This window comes from Melospiza melodia, chromosome W, assembly GCF_035770615.1.
Source record: "Melospiza melodia melodia isolate bMelMel2 chromosome W, bMelMel2.pri, whole genome shotgun sequence".
Taxonomy (NCBI): Eukaryota; Metazoa; Chordata; class Aves; order Passeriformes; family Passerellidae; genus Melospiza; species Melospiza melodia.
In genome coordinates this window covers 3,448,734-3,463,856 of record NC_086225.1, presented here as the reverse complement: position 1 = coordinate 3,463,856, position 15,123 = coordinate 3,448,734, and the positions used below count along the sequence as shown (strand labels likewise).

Below are 15,123 nucleotides of genomic sequence, written 5' to 3'. Positions count from 1 at the left end.
GTCTGTTTGAATTTGTAAAGGCTGAGGAGAAATACTCTGGGTCCTAATGTGCTAGCTGAGGTATTTCCAAGGAGGTTGATGCTGGATTTTTTTGGAAGCAACACAAAGCCCTGCCTGGGTTACAGCAGCAACAATAAGGACTAAGGCTTCCTCCATAACTTCCTGTTTTTCTGCTGCAATAAGAATGTCACCCATGTAATGATATAATAAGGCAGCAGGCATCTTTTGGCAAATGGGGCTGAAGACCCTCACAACAAACCACTGGCAAATAGTAGGACTGTTTTTCATGCCCTGGGGAAGGACCACACAGTAATACCTTTGCAGGGATGCTTGCATATTAGTGCTTGGGACAGAAAAGGCAAATTTAGGAGCATTATCATGATGCAAAGGAATGTCAAAAAAGCAGTCTTTTAAGTCAATGACTGTCAGGTGCAAATCTCGAGGGATCATGGTGGGAGATGGAAGACCATCTGGAGTGCTCCCATGTCCTCCATATCAGCATTGATTTTGCAGAGGTCTTGATACAACCATCACTTGCCAGTTTTTTTTTTTAATTACAAACACAGGTGAATTCCAGAGACTGGTAGAGGGGACTATATGTCCCTTCTGAAGTTGTTCTTGGACAAGGTCAGTAAGAGTGCGCAATTTAGGTAGTGGGAGGGGCCACTGGTCCACCCAGAGGGATATATCAGTTTTCCAGGGTAATTTCAGGGTATCACATGCCACAATGGCCCCTATTGAAAATCAGACTGAATTTTGAGACCCCATTGAGAAAGTACATCTCGTCCCCATAATACCATGGGTACAGGCAGAACAAACAGTTTTACTGAGGCTATGTGACCTTCAGGTCCCGTCACCTGAGGTAGATAGCAAATTTGATAAGTGCACTTGTCCCCCCAGTCCCAGTGAGGGCTTGGGGTACCTGTGTGAGGGGCCATGTGGGGGGCCACTTGGCTTGAGAGATAACAGTGGCATCAGCTCCAGTATCTAAAATACCAGTGAGTGTTATCTGCTCCCCCTGTAATTTCAGGGTACATTTGCAAGTGGGACATTCATCAGAAATTGTCTGTGCCCACAGTATTTGTGGAGTTCCCATAGAACCAAGTCCTCCCACCCTTGTTTTGCATTCTTTTACAGGGAATGACAAATTTTGTGAAAAGGGAATCAATTGTGCCATATGTGTGCCTTGAGGGACAGTACAGGGTGGAAAGGGGGTCCAAGCCATGATTTTAATTTCCCTAACAGAGTCTGAGTCTATCACTCCTGGGAGGACAAAAAGTCCTAAAAGGGTAGTTGAAGACCTCCCCATCAGCAAAGCACTTTTCTGGGGTCCCGGTGGGCCAAAAATTCCTGTAGCGAGTAAATGAACAGAAGAATCGAGCAATGTTATTGTGATTGAGGTTGCCAGGTCCAGTACGGCACTGCCTGCAGTTGCTGGGCAAAGACTTGAGGCGATCCTCAGCTGGGTATTGTCACTCTTGCGCCGAGGTCGAGGCAGGAACAGGCGAGAGGCAGGATCGTAGAAAATGCAAAGAAGGCTTTATTCAAAAGAACCGCGTGGTTTTTATAGAGTAGTACAATAGGTTCTATTCTACTGGCTAACTAACAGAAACATCTTCCTCACACACTGTCCTTGAGAGGAACAGAAAACTAAAGTGTCGCAGACATTTCTCTACAGAAATCTTTTTTTTTGGATTTCTGCGTCTTCGGGAGGCCAGAGGCCCCCGAAGAGAAGGTAAACAATTATTATTAGTTGCTGTGGAATGTAACAGGGACACCTTGATTAGCTCATTTCCTATGTTTATAATTAAGGGCCAATCACCAGAGCAAGTGAAGAGACTGAGTCCCTAGACACAACTTTGTTTGAGATTCTTTTCTATCTATTCTTAGCTTAGCTAGCAGCTCTGCAAACCTCTCTCTATATTCTATTTAGTATAGTCATAATGTATTATATATCATATCTTAATAAATCAAGCCTTCTAATCAAAATACAAGATTCACCGTCTCTCTATCACCAGCAGCGCCCACTCAGGTCGCTGTAATAATAAAGTATAAAAACACTACCTGCAAATTGTTTATGCTCAACGAGTTATCACATCTTTCCAACTCCCTAAAACTTCTCACAAGCTACTGTGAGAAATGCTTGCCGTTTCTCTTTCTCTGTCTCATGGCATCCACAGGGTATCCTTGGTGGATGCATCTGCGGAGTTGGCATCTATGGTGGCAGCATCTGTGGAGGCGGCTGAGGTATTTGTGTAGAAGCGTGGTGCCTGCCCACACTGCAATTCCAGTTTTCCTGTATTGGGTGACCTTCAAAATCATACTTAGAGTGACACTGGTTAGCAAAATGACGCCTCTGATGACACCGTGGACATACATCAGGGGTTTTTGACTTAGCTCCTTTCTGAGCGAAGCAGTCTTTTTTAAGGTGGCCAGGTTTGCCACAGCTGAAACAGACTCCGGGAGTTCCAGAGGGACCTTTGATGGCTGCAGAAGCTGCGGTCATGGCTTCATACTGATGTTCTATTGTCCCAATATAGTTGCATGTTTCAACCATTTTAATAAGAGCTGGTTCTTGGTTAGGCAGGGACTTAAGCTGTTTTTTACAGTCTGTGTTTGCATTTTCAACAGCAAATTTTAAAAGCAAAATTTCACGGGTGTCAGAATTATCAATTTGGTGTTCAAGTGCTTTCTTAAGGCAGTCAATAAATTGCATGTAGGACTCTTTAGGCCCCTGGACAATGGTTGTGAACGCTTTCTGAGGTGTTTTTGCATCGGGGACCTTAAGAAAGGCTTGGTGAGCTGCATCCAGGACTCCATCAAGGGCTTCCCTTGGGCAGTCTCGCAACTGGGCAGCAGGATCTGTGTATGGTGTCATTCCCATAAGCTGTCTGATTGTGAGGCCTGCCAGGGTCTGATTAGCATGACCCACACAAGTTATAAGAAGGTGTTGCAGACCCTTCTCCCACTCCTTTTCCCATAAACTGTATTGAATGAGGCATAGCAGTAGCCGAGCAAGAGTTTTTAAATTGTGTGGCGTCATTATGTGAGCAGCAAACAGAATCTAGCATGTTTGCAAAATGCAGTGAACTGATGACGTGCTTGGTAGCTGCCTGTTGGAGCTCTTTAATTTCTGGGAAAGACAGCTGTTCCCAATGGGCAGTTCACTTTTAGGGTCCCAAATATACTACCGGTGCCACAATTCTTTCAGCAATGTCAAATTCCCCCTCTCTTAATGCTTGCTGTTTTAAACAGACCCAGTTGTCATGAGGATCAGAGGGATACAAATCAGGTTCTTTGTCAGGATCAATGGGCCCAGGATCAAAGTGGTCCTCCTCTTTGTTTTCCACGCTGTTGTCTGGGCAGTAGCCAGCAGCTAAATCCCCTACAGAGCGCAAAGGGCCCCCCTCCCTTTCCCTCATAAGGGAGGGTACCGGGGCTGTGGGTCATGTTTGTTGTGGTGGGAGAGACACAGTCTCCTCGGAATGTAAGGAATTCTGAGACTCTACCGTAAAGGGGAGGCAAATGGCAATCTGTTTGATTTTAGCAGCAGTCTCTTAAGATTTTAAAGAGCATTGAGTTTCTGCCATAGAGGAAGGGCAGGCATTCTCTTTAGCCTGGGACTTTTCTTGGGCCTTTAAGACCTCAGAAATCACCCACCAGGAGAGTAGCATTTCTGCAGCTGCTTTATTTTCCTTGGTAGCAGAATCCCATAGCTTAATTCCTGCTTTGTCCCACAAATCTGTCATAAAGACCATGGACTCTGTGACTCCTGGTATCTCAGCTGCTGCCCATCGTAATAGGACTTTTAAGTCATGTGAGGGCAAAGTTTTGCCATGCTGTTGCAACAGCTTAGACTTAAGTTCAAAAATGTCTCTTTCCCCGGGCAGACATCCCCTGACCCATTGTCCCCTGCAGCAGTTAACCTCTTATATTCTGGAGGGATACCTCACCTCCTTTATCCCGGAAGGATTCGTTGCCAGCTGGCTTTCCTGCTTCCTCAGAGCAGCACTTTGTTTTGCAGGGCTTGTTGTCAATCACTCAGCTAGACGATCATCGCTTCCTTACCACGAGGGCACCATTTGACAGCAATTAATAAAGAGATGGGGTCTCCATGGTTTGCACACATGAAGCCGTTTATTGATATACACAGCTGAGCTTATGTACCTTTTCAGCTGTAACTAAAAATAGCACAACTATAACATTTATGTAACTAGGTAACATTGATTAATTAAAAGCCTTGAACACACTAGTGCAGATATGTGCAATCTTAAATAATTTCTGCTTACCAAGCACATTGTACCGAGCACACCGTTAACTTTTGCATTCCTTCTTCAGGGTTCTGCTTTCTGTTGCCAAGGCTTGCAGCTGACTAATGCTAACATATCTACTTCTGTCATGAGCTGAAGAGTGCTCCCAGCTTGGCTTTCTAGTTGTATTTCTAGCTCTATTTCTATTGTATTTTTATATGTTTAGCAAATTACCATAAATTACAAAAATCCCCAATTAGAGACATGGTGAGGTAATGCTCCCCCCATTCAACCCTCTTTGAATTCCCCCTCTTTTAAATAGTAACTAAACTTTGTATAAAAAAATGTATCTCAGAGAGGTAGTTTCAACCTTGACTTCCCACAGAATCTAACCTTGGACCCACAGCTTGGAGGCACTGGGGAATTTATTTTGTCCTTCTGTCTAATAGAGTAGGTAAAATGCTAGCTACAAATACTATGATAGGCTACAGAGCTACAAATATACATGTAAAGAATATAGAAAATATATAAAAGAAAAAAAGGCAAAAACCAATTTGACATCATCCACAGGGCTCAGTCCTGTTTAATATCTTTATCAATGACCTGGATGAGGGGATCAAGTGTATCCTCACCAAGTTTACAGGTGTCACCAAGTTGGCTGGGAGTGTTGATCTGCTGGATGGTAGAAAGACTCTGTGTTAGATCATGGGGGAGGGAGGGGTGAGAGGCTCAGGAGACCACTCACCCCAATGTTCATGTGGCACAGAGAGCTTTTATTTTCCAACCACTCCTTTATATATGGCATTTGAAAGACCCAGTCTGGATGTTCTCATTGGTTTGAACTCCACACCTCTTCAGGTCCTGGCCAGTGAGGTGGCTGCAGCATTTGGAGATATTTGGTTTGCCAACATCCTTTTCAATCACTGTAACAACTCTACAGTGGGATATGGACAGATTGGATCAATGGGTCAAGGCCAGTTTTTTGAGGTTCAACAAGGTCAAGTGTTGGGTTCTGCACTTAGGTCCCAGCAAACTCCATGCAACACTACAGGTTAGGGAAAGAGTGTCTGAAAAGATACCTGGCAGAAAAGGATGTGGGAGGGTTGGTTGACAGTCAGCTGAACATGAGCCAGCGTGTGCCCAGGTGGCCAAGAAGGCCAATGGCATCCTAGCTTATATCATCAATAGTGTTGCCAGCAAGACTAGGGAAGTGATTGTCCCCTTGTACTCTGCACTGGTGATGCTGCACCTCGAGTACTGTGTTCAGTTTTGGGCACCTCACTACAAAAAACACATTGAGGTGTTGGAGTGTATCCAGGGAAGGGCAAAAAAGCTGGGGAAGTGTCTGGAGCACAAGTCTTATGGGGAGCAGCTGAGGGAACTGGGGCTGTTTAACCTGGAGAAAAGGAGGCTCAGAGGGACCTCATAGCTCTCTACAGCTACCTGAAAAGAGGTTGTAGTGATGTGGGTGTTGGTCTTTTCTCCAAAATAACAAGCAATAGTTGAGCCAGGGGAGGTTTAAAATGGATATTAGGAAAAATAGCTTCAGTTAAAGGGTTATCAAGCATTGGAACAGAATGCCCAGGGAAGTGTTGAAGTCAGCATCCTTGGAGGTATTGAAAAGATGTGTAATGTGTTGCTTAGGGATGTGGTTTAGGGGTGGACTTGGCAGTGTTAGGTTTGCAGGTGAACTCAATGATCTTAAAGGTCTTTTCCAACCTAAATGATTCTATAATTTCTTTGAAATAAGAGGATCTGAAACTTAGTGGAATTGAAGGGCCTTTTACAATGAGTGCATAACTGAAGCATCAGGAATTGTTTTCAGGACTTGACGTTATTTGCTTTTCCTGGCTCTGTGTGTTTTATGTATGTGTGACTGTAACATGGAGGGGTGAGTCAGAGACAGACGACACACACCCAAGGTCCATGTGGCAAGAGACAGAGCTTTATTCTTTGAACCCAGCCTTATATAGGGGGTTTGAAACATCCCAGTCTATAATGTTCATTGGTCTGCTCTTAACACAGTGTCCTGACCAGTGAGATGTCTGCAGCTTAACATGGAACGTGATTACTTGAGGTCTCTGTCTGTTAACCAAATTTATTGCTCAGCTACAGACTAGCTGTGACATATGACGACTTAAATTTTGAATGGCTAAGGCTTTGAAATGTTATTCCAGTCTTTAGGAACAAAACTTTGTGAAATTTTAAGGATAATTCTAATAAAACAGAATGGAAACATTTTGGATTTTCTCATTATACCATCTCAAAATTTACATACTTATGTGTTCCTGTGCTTATCACAGAAACAACATACTATTGATATAAAAAGAGGTTTGAGAAAGTTGACTATTATCTTATATGGAAGTATACTGGTCACGGTTATTACACACCCATTTTTGAAAAGGGTGGTGCAAAGTTCCCGGGGAACTACTGACCAGTCAGTCTTACCTCTATGCCTGGTAAGATCATGGAACATATCTGCCTGGAAGACATATTCAAACATATGGAAAACAGTGAGGTGATTAGAGACAGCCAACATGGCTTCAGCAAGGGCAAGTCATGCCTGACTAATGCAGTGGCCTTCTAGGATGGAGTGACTGCATCAGTGGACAAGGGAAGAGCAACTGATATTATCTGCTGTGGACTTATTCCTTCCTCTAAATTGGAGAGACATGGGTTTGATAGATGGACTGTTACATGGATAAGGAATTGGCTAATGGATGCATTCAAAGTCAACAGCTCAGTGTCCAAGTAGATACCAATAAGGAGTGGTGTCCCTTAAGGGTCCATACTGGGACCAGTAGTGTTCATTATGTTTATCAGCAACATAGTGCTGTTGACACACCTGAAGGATGGGATGCTATCCAGAGGGACCTAGACAGGCTCAAGAAAGGGGCTCATGGGAATCTCATGAGGTTTAACATGACCAAGTACACAGTGCTGTACCTGGGTCGGGGCAAACCCCAATATCAATACAGGCTGGGGGATGAACAGATTGAGAGCAGCCCTGAAGAGAAGGACTTGGGAGTGCTGGTGGATGAGAGGCTAGACATGAGCTGGCCACATGCACTGGTAGCCCAGAAAGCCAATCGTATCCTGAGCTGCATCAAAAGAAGTGCGGCCAGTAGGTCAAGGGAGGTGATTCTGCCCCTCTACTCAGCTCTTGTGAGCCTCCATCTGCAGTGTTGCATCCAGCTCTGGGATCCCGAGCACAGGAAAGACACTGACCTGTTGGAGCAAGTCTAGACAAGGCCACAAAGATGATAAGAGGAATGGAGCACCTCTTCTACAAGGAAAGTCTGGGAGAATTGGGATTATTCAGCCTGGAGAAGAGAAGGCTTTTGGGTGACCTAATTGCAGCCTTCCAGTACCTGAAGGGAACTTGCAGGTAAGATGGGACAAGATTATTTACAAGATCATGTAGTGACATTACAAGGGGGAATGGGTTAAATTGAGAGTAGGTTTAGATTAGATATTAGGAATAAATTCTTTACTGGGAGTGTGGTAAGGAACTGGAACAGTTTGCCCAGAGAAGTTGTGGATGCCCCATCCCTGGAGGTGTTCAAGGCCGGGTTGGATGGGGCTATGTACAACATGGTCTAGTTCAAGGTGTCATTGCCTGTGGCAGGGGGATTGGAACTAGATGATCTTCAAGGTCCCCTTCCAACCCAAACAATTCTATGATTCTCTGATAGACAGTGGGATTGAGTGCACCTGCAGCAAGCTTACAGATGATACCAAGATGAGCAGAGCAGTTGATTCACTTGTGGGAAGGGATGCCATCCAGAGGGACCTTAAAAGGCTCAGTCCATGTGAGCCTCATAAAGTTCAACAAGGCCAAGTACAAGGTGCTGCACTTGGGTCAGGGCAATCCCCAGTATCAATACAGACTGGGGGATGAATGGATTGAGAGCAGCCCTGCAGAGAAGGATTTGGGGGTACTAGCGTATGAAAAATTGAATATGAGATGGCAATGTGTGCTTGCGGCCCAGAAAGCCAATGTATCCTGGGCTGAATCAAGGAAGTGTCGCCAGCACAACAGGAGAGGTGACTCTAGCCCTCTGGTCTAATGAGACCCCACCTGGAGTACTGCATGCAGCTCTGAGGTCCTCAGTACAAGAAAGATGTGGACCTGTTGGAGTGGGTCCAGAGGAGGGCCATGAAAATGAAATCAGAGGACTGGAACACCTCTCCTATGATGACAGGCTGAGAGAGTTGGGGTTGTTCAGCCTGAAGAAGACTCTGGGGAGACCTTATTGCTGCTTTTCAATATATAAAAGGGGCTTATGAAAAGACAAAGAAACTTTTTACCAGGGTTTGTATTGACAGAACTAAGGGCAATGGTTTTAAACTGAAAGAGGGTAGGTTTAGATTTGACATAAGGAAGAAATTTCCTATGATGAGGGTTGTGAGGCACTGGAACAGATTGCCCAGAGAAGCTGTGGATTCCCCATCATTGAAAAGTGTTCATGGTCAGTTTGGATGGGTCTTTGAGCAACCTGATTTAATGAAGGATGTCCATAGCAGGGGGTAGAAGAATTGGATGTAAATTATTTTTAAAGGCTGATCATTCTATGATTGTTTTTTGTAGTCAGTTAGTAATCTGTTTTCTTTCCTATGACATGTTCAGTAGCAAGCAAAAATGCCAATTCTTTGGCAATTTATTTGTTTGAAAATCGTTATTTCCTGCTATAACAAATAGTGATACAAATAACAATGAGTGGCTGTCCAGCAGTACCAGCCTTCAAACAAAGGAAAACTTGAACTGCAAGTATACCTAGCTGCTCCTTGATTTGTAATTGCATATATGACACTTTTTGCTCTCTCCAAGGTGTTTTAAAAGGTAGTAACCAAATTGAACTGTATTGTGTAGCTTTTTTTTGTCATTTTTTTTAAGTGACTGAAGCTTTTCACTTAATTGTGCAAATTTAAATGTTATGATTTATAAGCAGAAAGTGAAATTAACTGTGTGGTTAAACATGAACAGTATTATTTTACCTTTTTTAACTTTAACTTTTTAGCTTCAGTAACAGTTGGTTTTATTCTGTGAGGATGCCTTAAAATGGAATAATGGAATCACAATTCATTAAAATTCAATAGATTAATTTAATGCAAAATAAAGTAATTTTCATTGTGCCCAAGAAACAGATTTCTCATCTCATTTATTCAGAATAAAACTTTTCAGAGACTATTATAATTTTTTTTTTAAATTAAGACTTGAGCAAGAATGAGTATTTGAACATATGTTCAAGTTTCTGTGGAAAATTAGAACCAACTCTGCAGAGGAGTTCCTCTTAATTGGAAGAGATTAGCATTTCTTTAATACTAACTTCAACAAGATAAATTGTGAATGCAGACTGATCTTAATCAGATTAAATCATCACAGAAGTTAAATTAGACAAAAGATACTGTGGAACTCTGCTAAGACTTTCATGAAGAATGAAAGTCTTGAGGTGGGACAAGCTATTGAAGGAATTATACATCTTGTTTTTAATGGAGTTATTATTACATCTTCAGCATTACTAATTTTATATACTGTTTTTATTGGTTTTTAAGATTCATTATGAGACTTCATTGATAAGATTGCTATTTTTGTCTTTTGGATCTCTTGCATACATGGGTTGTTCTTTGAGCTTTCATTGTTCCTAGAGACATTTTTCTTTGGTCACTGTCACTAATCTAAGGATGGATGTTGTTTTCTGCAACTGATTTTTCTGGTTTTAGATGTTGCTTTTAAGCATGCTTCTAATGTGTATATTGCCATTTAAATGAAGACTACTATAACTGGTAATTAATAAAAACATTTATTTTGGAATTAGCTAACATTTGTGAGAATTTTAATCAGGCAACCCACTAAATATCACTCTAGGAATGAATATGCATATTGTAACATGCTAAAATAAATATGATAATATACATTTATCACCAATGTAATGTTGTAATGTTCATGTTTCTTCATATGTTGTATTCACAAATGTCAAGCTACTGTTTGGGTTTATTTAACTCAATAGAATAAAACTTGTGTAACACTGTTTTAGTGGGTTGAAACTGTCAAATAGCTTACATGACTGTTTATCAGAGCAGCTGCCACTCACCAGAAGGAATCTTCCTATGCAAGTTAGATTACAAAAATGAGGAAGGGTAAAAAGTATATTTAATCTATTATCTGCTTAGAGAGTATCACTTCTCTTGCTGTGACCTTTGCATATAATTTTTCTTGTGTTGTACTAAAAAGAAATGTTAGAAAATGTTGTTGCTACCATGTGCCTTTAAAAATACTTGAAGTCAAAGATACCTGTAAGTGCAGAGGGAAGTGAAATTTCCTTCAGATGACAAGTTAGGGAAAACAAACGCTCTGAAGAATTTTAACCAACCACCACTAATGTTTCCACTGGATTCTTCCTATTAGGGTGAGGGAATTATGTTTACCATTCTGCGGAGAGCAACAAGGTAGCAAAAGTATATACTATTAGGTGACATTGCTCTTTCAGAGCTGATTTAGGGTTTTAACAATCAAGTTTGATTTACGGCTTTAGCAATCAAGTTTTACTTTTGATTTTCTGTGTAGCGATGCCTAAAATAGTTCTTTTGGCTTAAGCAAACTAGTTTTAGGAACTACTACTATGAAAGCAACCTTATACAAAATATTGAAAGTATTCCACTACTTTTCAGTGTGGGTTTTTTCTTTTACCAGAGCAATGTAGTATTCTTTATACCCTAATTTGAATAAGGTACACTAAGCTGTATAAATTAATGTATCTTATATTAATATATAAGTGTAATATATTGCCTTCTTAAAGCATGTAGCTCTTGTCCAGAGTAGAATTTTGAGTATGTACTTGTTTAATGTTATGTTTGTATCTGTGTACAGAAAGCATAGAAACAATGTTGGACCAAGCAAACCTATTTCTCAGCCACGAAGAAACATTGTAGGCTGCAGAATACAGCATGGCTGGAGAGAAGGGAGCGGACCTGTAACACAATGGAAAGGCACAGTTCTTGATCAAGTTCCTGTAAATCCCTCCCTCTATCTTATAAAGTATGATGGATTTGATTGTGTGTATGGACTAGAACTTCACAAAGATGAAAGAGTTTCAGCACTTGAAGTCCTTCCAGACAGAGTTGGTAAGAGGTTTTTTCCTATATGTGCATATGTTGTCAGAACATTTAAATTTTATTAAATTACTTTTCAGTATATGGTAGATAATCTAAATGCTCTGTTCAATTTTTATTTTTTTTAGTTCACAAAGTTTTGATGATAACTGAGAGATTAGTGCTGTCGCTTGTCTTTAAATTGTATGTAGAAAGTTCCATGGGTTTTCTTTTTGAGAGTCTTATCCCTAATGAGCTTATGTACATGTAGCGTCGATATTTCTATTAAAATTTAAACTCTGAGCCAGCTGAGAAATGTCCTGGCTATGCTGTCTTGCATGTGTTTGACATTAATTATGTGTTTGGTTGGGGTTTTTTTTAATGTGCTTTCAATAGGTATTAATACAAATGGAGGGGGGAAAAGCATTTTCTAAGTGAAATAACTTAGTAACTAGTAACTTAACTAGTAACAAGGCTTTATTGTTTTTTATAATTAGCACAGAATTGTTGAACTGCAGGTGTTTCCAAACTGTAAAGTTCGAAGTTTGACCTAATAATGTGGGGGTTTTTTTAATGGAATCAACTCTTGGGTTTCCTGACTGCAAAGAAATCAGTAGCAGTCTCTAGAATGGGGTTAGGGGGAACGAAACCTAACACCTTCATTAATAACTTCATACAGCTGCTCTGTGATTTACCTCTCTTCCTCCCCTCCTCCTCCCCTTCAGTATAAACATTTAAAATACTGATGCTATTCCATGCTGTGGCTTATATTGGTCTCCCTTTACCTTGCATTATGATAGCTTGATTGGGGGGAGTGCAATGATGGAAAATGTCAATAGTGTTAACATGTTAAAATAATTATTCGAGTTCTGCTGTTCTTTGATCTTCAACTCTCTGAAATGGGCATTATTTGTTTTTTATGTGAATTTACTAACTTTAAAATTATTAATGAATCTGGATAAAGATTATGTTTTGTAAAGATTTATTTCTATACTTTTTGAATGGACATACTTATAAACTGCTACCATTTCAGCTTCATCTCGAATTAGTGATGCCCATCTGGCAGACACAATGATTGGCAAAGCTGTGGAACATATGTTTGAGACAGAGGATGGCTCAAAAGATGAATGGAGGGGGATGGTCTTGGCTCGAGCTCCTATTATGAACACATGGTTTTATATTACCTACGAGAAAGATCCTGTGTTGTATATGTACCAACTCTTAGATGACTATAAAGAAGGTGACCTTCGCATTATGCCCGATTCCAGTAAGTAGACTGGTTACTTTTTTATTCTGAAAAGTGGCATCTCTCTGTATTATTATACAGCTTATGGGTTATGTATGGAAAAGAGAGTTGACAAAGAAGTATCTTTTTAAGTATCAAAACTAGCAAAGGTTACAACACAACTGAAAAAATATGTGTATTAAACAATTTCTGAAATATTTTCCTTGAGTCAGTGGTGAAATATGCAATAAATACTGGAAAATCCTTTTCCATTATAATTCCTAATTTTGATAAAGATATGCATACTATTATGAAGAGATTGCACTTAGATTTTTTTTTTTACATGCACAAACTAGAATCTTTCCATTGTTATTTTCTTATAGAAGTGTCATAAATCAAGGAGTTATATTTTTGAAGCAGTTGTTATAAAAATAATGTCTTGGGGCTAACTAAAATAGGTTAATTTAGTTTGGGTAAGCATCATCAGTTTGAAAAGTTTTTGAATAGTTTCTTGGAGGAAAGAAGCACTAATAATTTCAAAACTCATTTTCTCTCATATGTTTAAACATATAAACAGGAAAAAATTTCAATAGGTTAGGAGGAATATTTTATTTTTTCTTTCTTTTTTAAAGTGAAAGTTAATTGGCTTTTTTCCTAGAAATATTTTTTGCAGAATCAGTGTTGTTCAAGGGATTTTAGCTAATAAAAAAAAAAAAAAAGAAGAAAAAAATTTGTTGATAATTTTTGTCCTTTACAGACAATGCGAATTGTGTATTTAAGGATACTTCTGGGTAGATTTTGATTGAAAAGCAAATAATAAGATTAAACTTCCCAACAGTATCCATTCTAGTGTAAAATTGAAAGCTCCTTTTTACAGCATTATTGATTAAGGAGGTTACACTTAGCTTGGAAGATGTAGTTTTGTTGCAATGACATATTTGCATTGACATTTTGGATAGTGAGTTCTAGTACACCTGCCTTTCTGTTAAATATACTCAGTGCCTTGTTCTGCTGGGGGCTCAAATTCAATTATCTACAAACATTTTTTGCAATTGGTGTGTAAACCATGTCAAAAGATTTACTTTTCTAACCAATTGAAGTGCTAATTTTTAATTCATAAAAGTGAACAGTATTACTTAAAAAATAACATCTGTGACTACTCTAGAAGCATGGCAATAGGCACTTGTCTAAACTACTTTAGACATACTTTGCATTTTGAACTTGTGACTTTCTTAACTTATAAAGAAGTCTGCAGTTTTGTATATCGCAAAAAATCCATAAATGTCTACCAAAGTACAATGTATTTTCATATTACAGATGATTCGCCTCCTGCAGAACGAGAACCAGGTGAAGTTGTAGACAGCCTGGTAGGCAAACAAGTGGAATATGCCAAAGAAGATGGCTCAAAACGGACTGGCATGGTCATTCATCAAGTTGAAGCCAAACCATCTGTCTATTTCATCAAGTTTGATGATGATTTCCATATTTATGTCTATGATTTGGTGAAGACATCCTAGACGTCATCATGAACTTCTGCCAAATTTGTGGAACTATTAAATGTAAAATTTGTAGACACAGACTTGACTGTTTTTCAGTTGAATGAAAATTTAGATGTCCCTGCGAACCCACAATCTCTGCCAGCAACTGTTTTGTTCTGAATAATACAAATTTATGTGATTATGACACATCTTGTGTAAGAGAGCTCCTTTTCTTGAAGGAAATCAATATATTTGGGTGGTAGGGAGTTAAAAGCTAAGAACAGTTGCAAATTCAAGTTGTGTGAAGTCAATCTAGTATTGTAATCTAGATTTTTTCTTAGATTAACTTTTTCTTCAACCTTGCATCACCTGTTCAACTGCCACATGCAAGTGTAGTTTGCTATTTTTCATATGTCTTCTTTTGCAACATTAAATTTAATTTCTTGGCTACTGGCAGTCCTTGTTTTCTGGGTTGAGACAGAGGTGACTTTTCTGAAAGGTTTAAACAGTTTGTGCAGCAGTAAGGAGTGTCTAACCCACGTAACATCAATTTACTGTGTTTCTACTCTGTTTCAAATTAAGCTATTAAATACTTGTGTGTTTTTTACTAGTCACAGGGCAGTAGGATATCAAGTGTTTGACTTATGCACCTTTCAGTGAAAAGGCTTTAAGCTATAAAAATATATTTAATCTTTATATCCAGCTAATTAGAAAATGAAGGTTAAGGGCCTGTGTTTACAAGTTGTAGGAACCAGTAAAATACACACAACAAAGCTGCCATTAATCCTAAATGTTGTGTTCTGTTTTGTTATACACATTTCGTAGCAGAATACAAGTGCTTGGTGCCACAAGTTTAACAGTATATAATGCTACTTAAGCAGACTTTGGACTACACATCAGCAATCAGTAGTCTCTCATTTAATATCAGAACCTAGCAACCTGGATGTTTGTGTGTGAACTTAGAAAGCTAGTATTAGTTAATCTTTTACACAATAAACACAAGTTATGCGGGAAGGGCGTCCTTTTACACTGAGGACCTCCTTTAGAGAAGGAGAAGCATTTGTTGCCTTCTCCTCAG

At 39.7% G+C, this 15,123-nt stretch overlaps 1 protein-coding gene across 1 annotated transcript in view; it reads left to right on the top strand.

Moving 5' to 3' along the window:
- Nucleotides 1-14,138, top strand: part of LOC134431494 (spindlin-Z-like) — a 36,365-nt gene extending 22,227 nt beyond the window's left edge. The window contains exons 3-5 of the mRNA XM_063179504.1: nucleotides 11,122-11,375; nucleotides 12,376-12,609; nucleotides 13,885-14,138. Of these exons, the coding sequence (XP_063035574.1) occupies nucleotides 11,122-11,375; nucleotides 12,376-12,609; nucleotides 13,885-14,084 (688 nt within the window). The 3' untranslated portion in view covers nucleotides 14,085-14,138. The remainder of the gene's footprint in view (nucleotides 1-11,121; nucleotides 11,376-12,375; nucleotides 12,610-13,884) is intronic.
- Nucleotides 14,139-15,123: the final 985 nt, after the last annotated feature.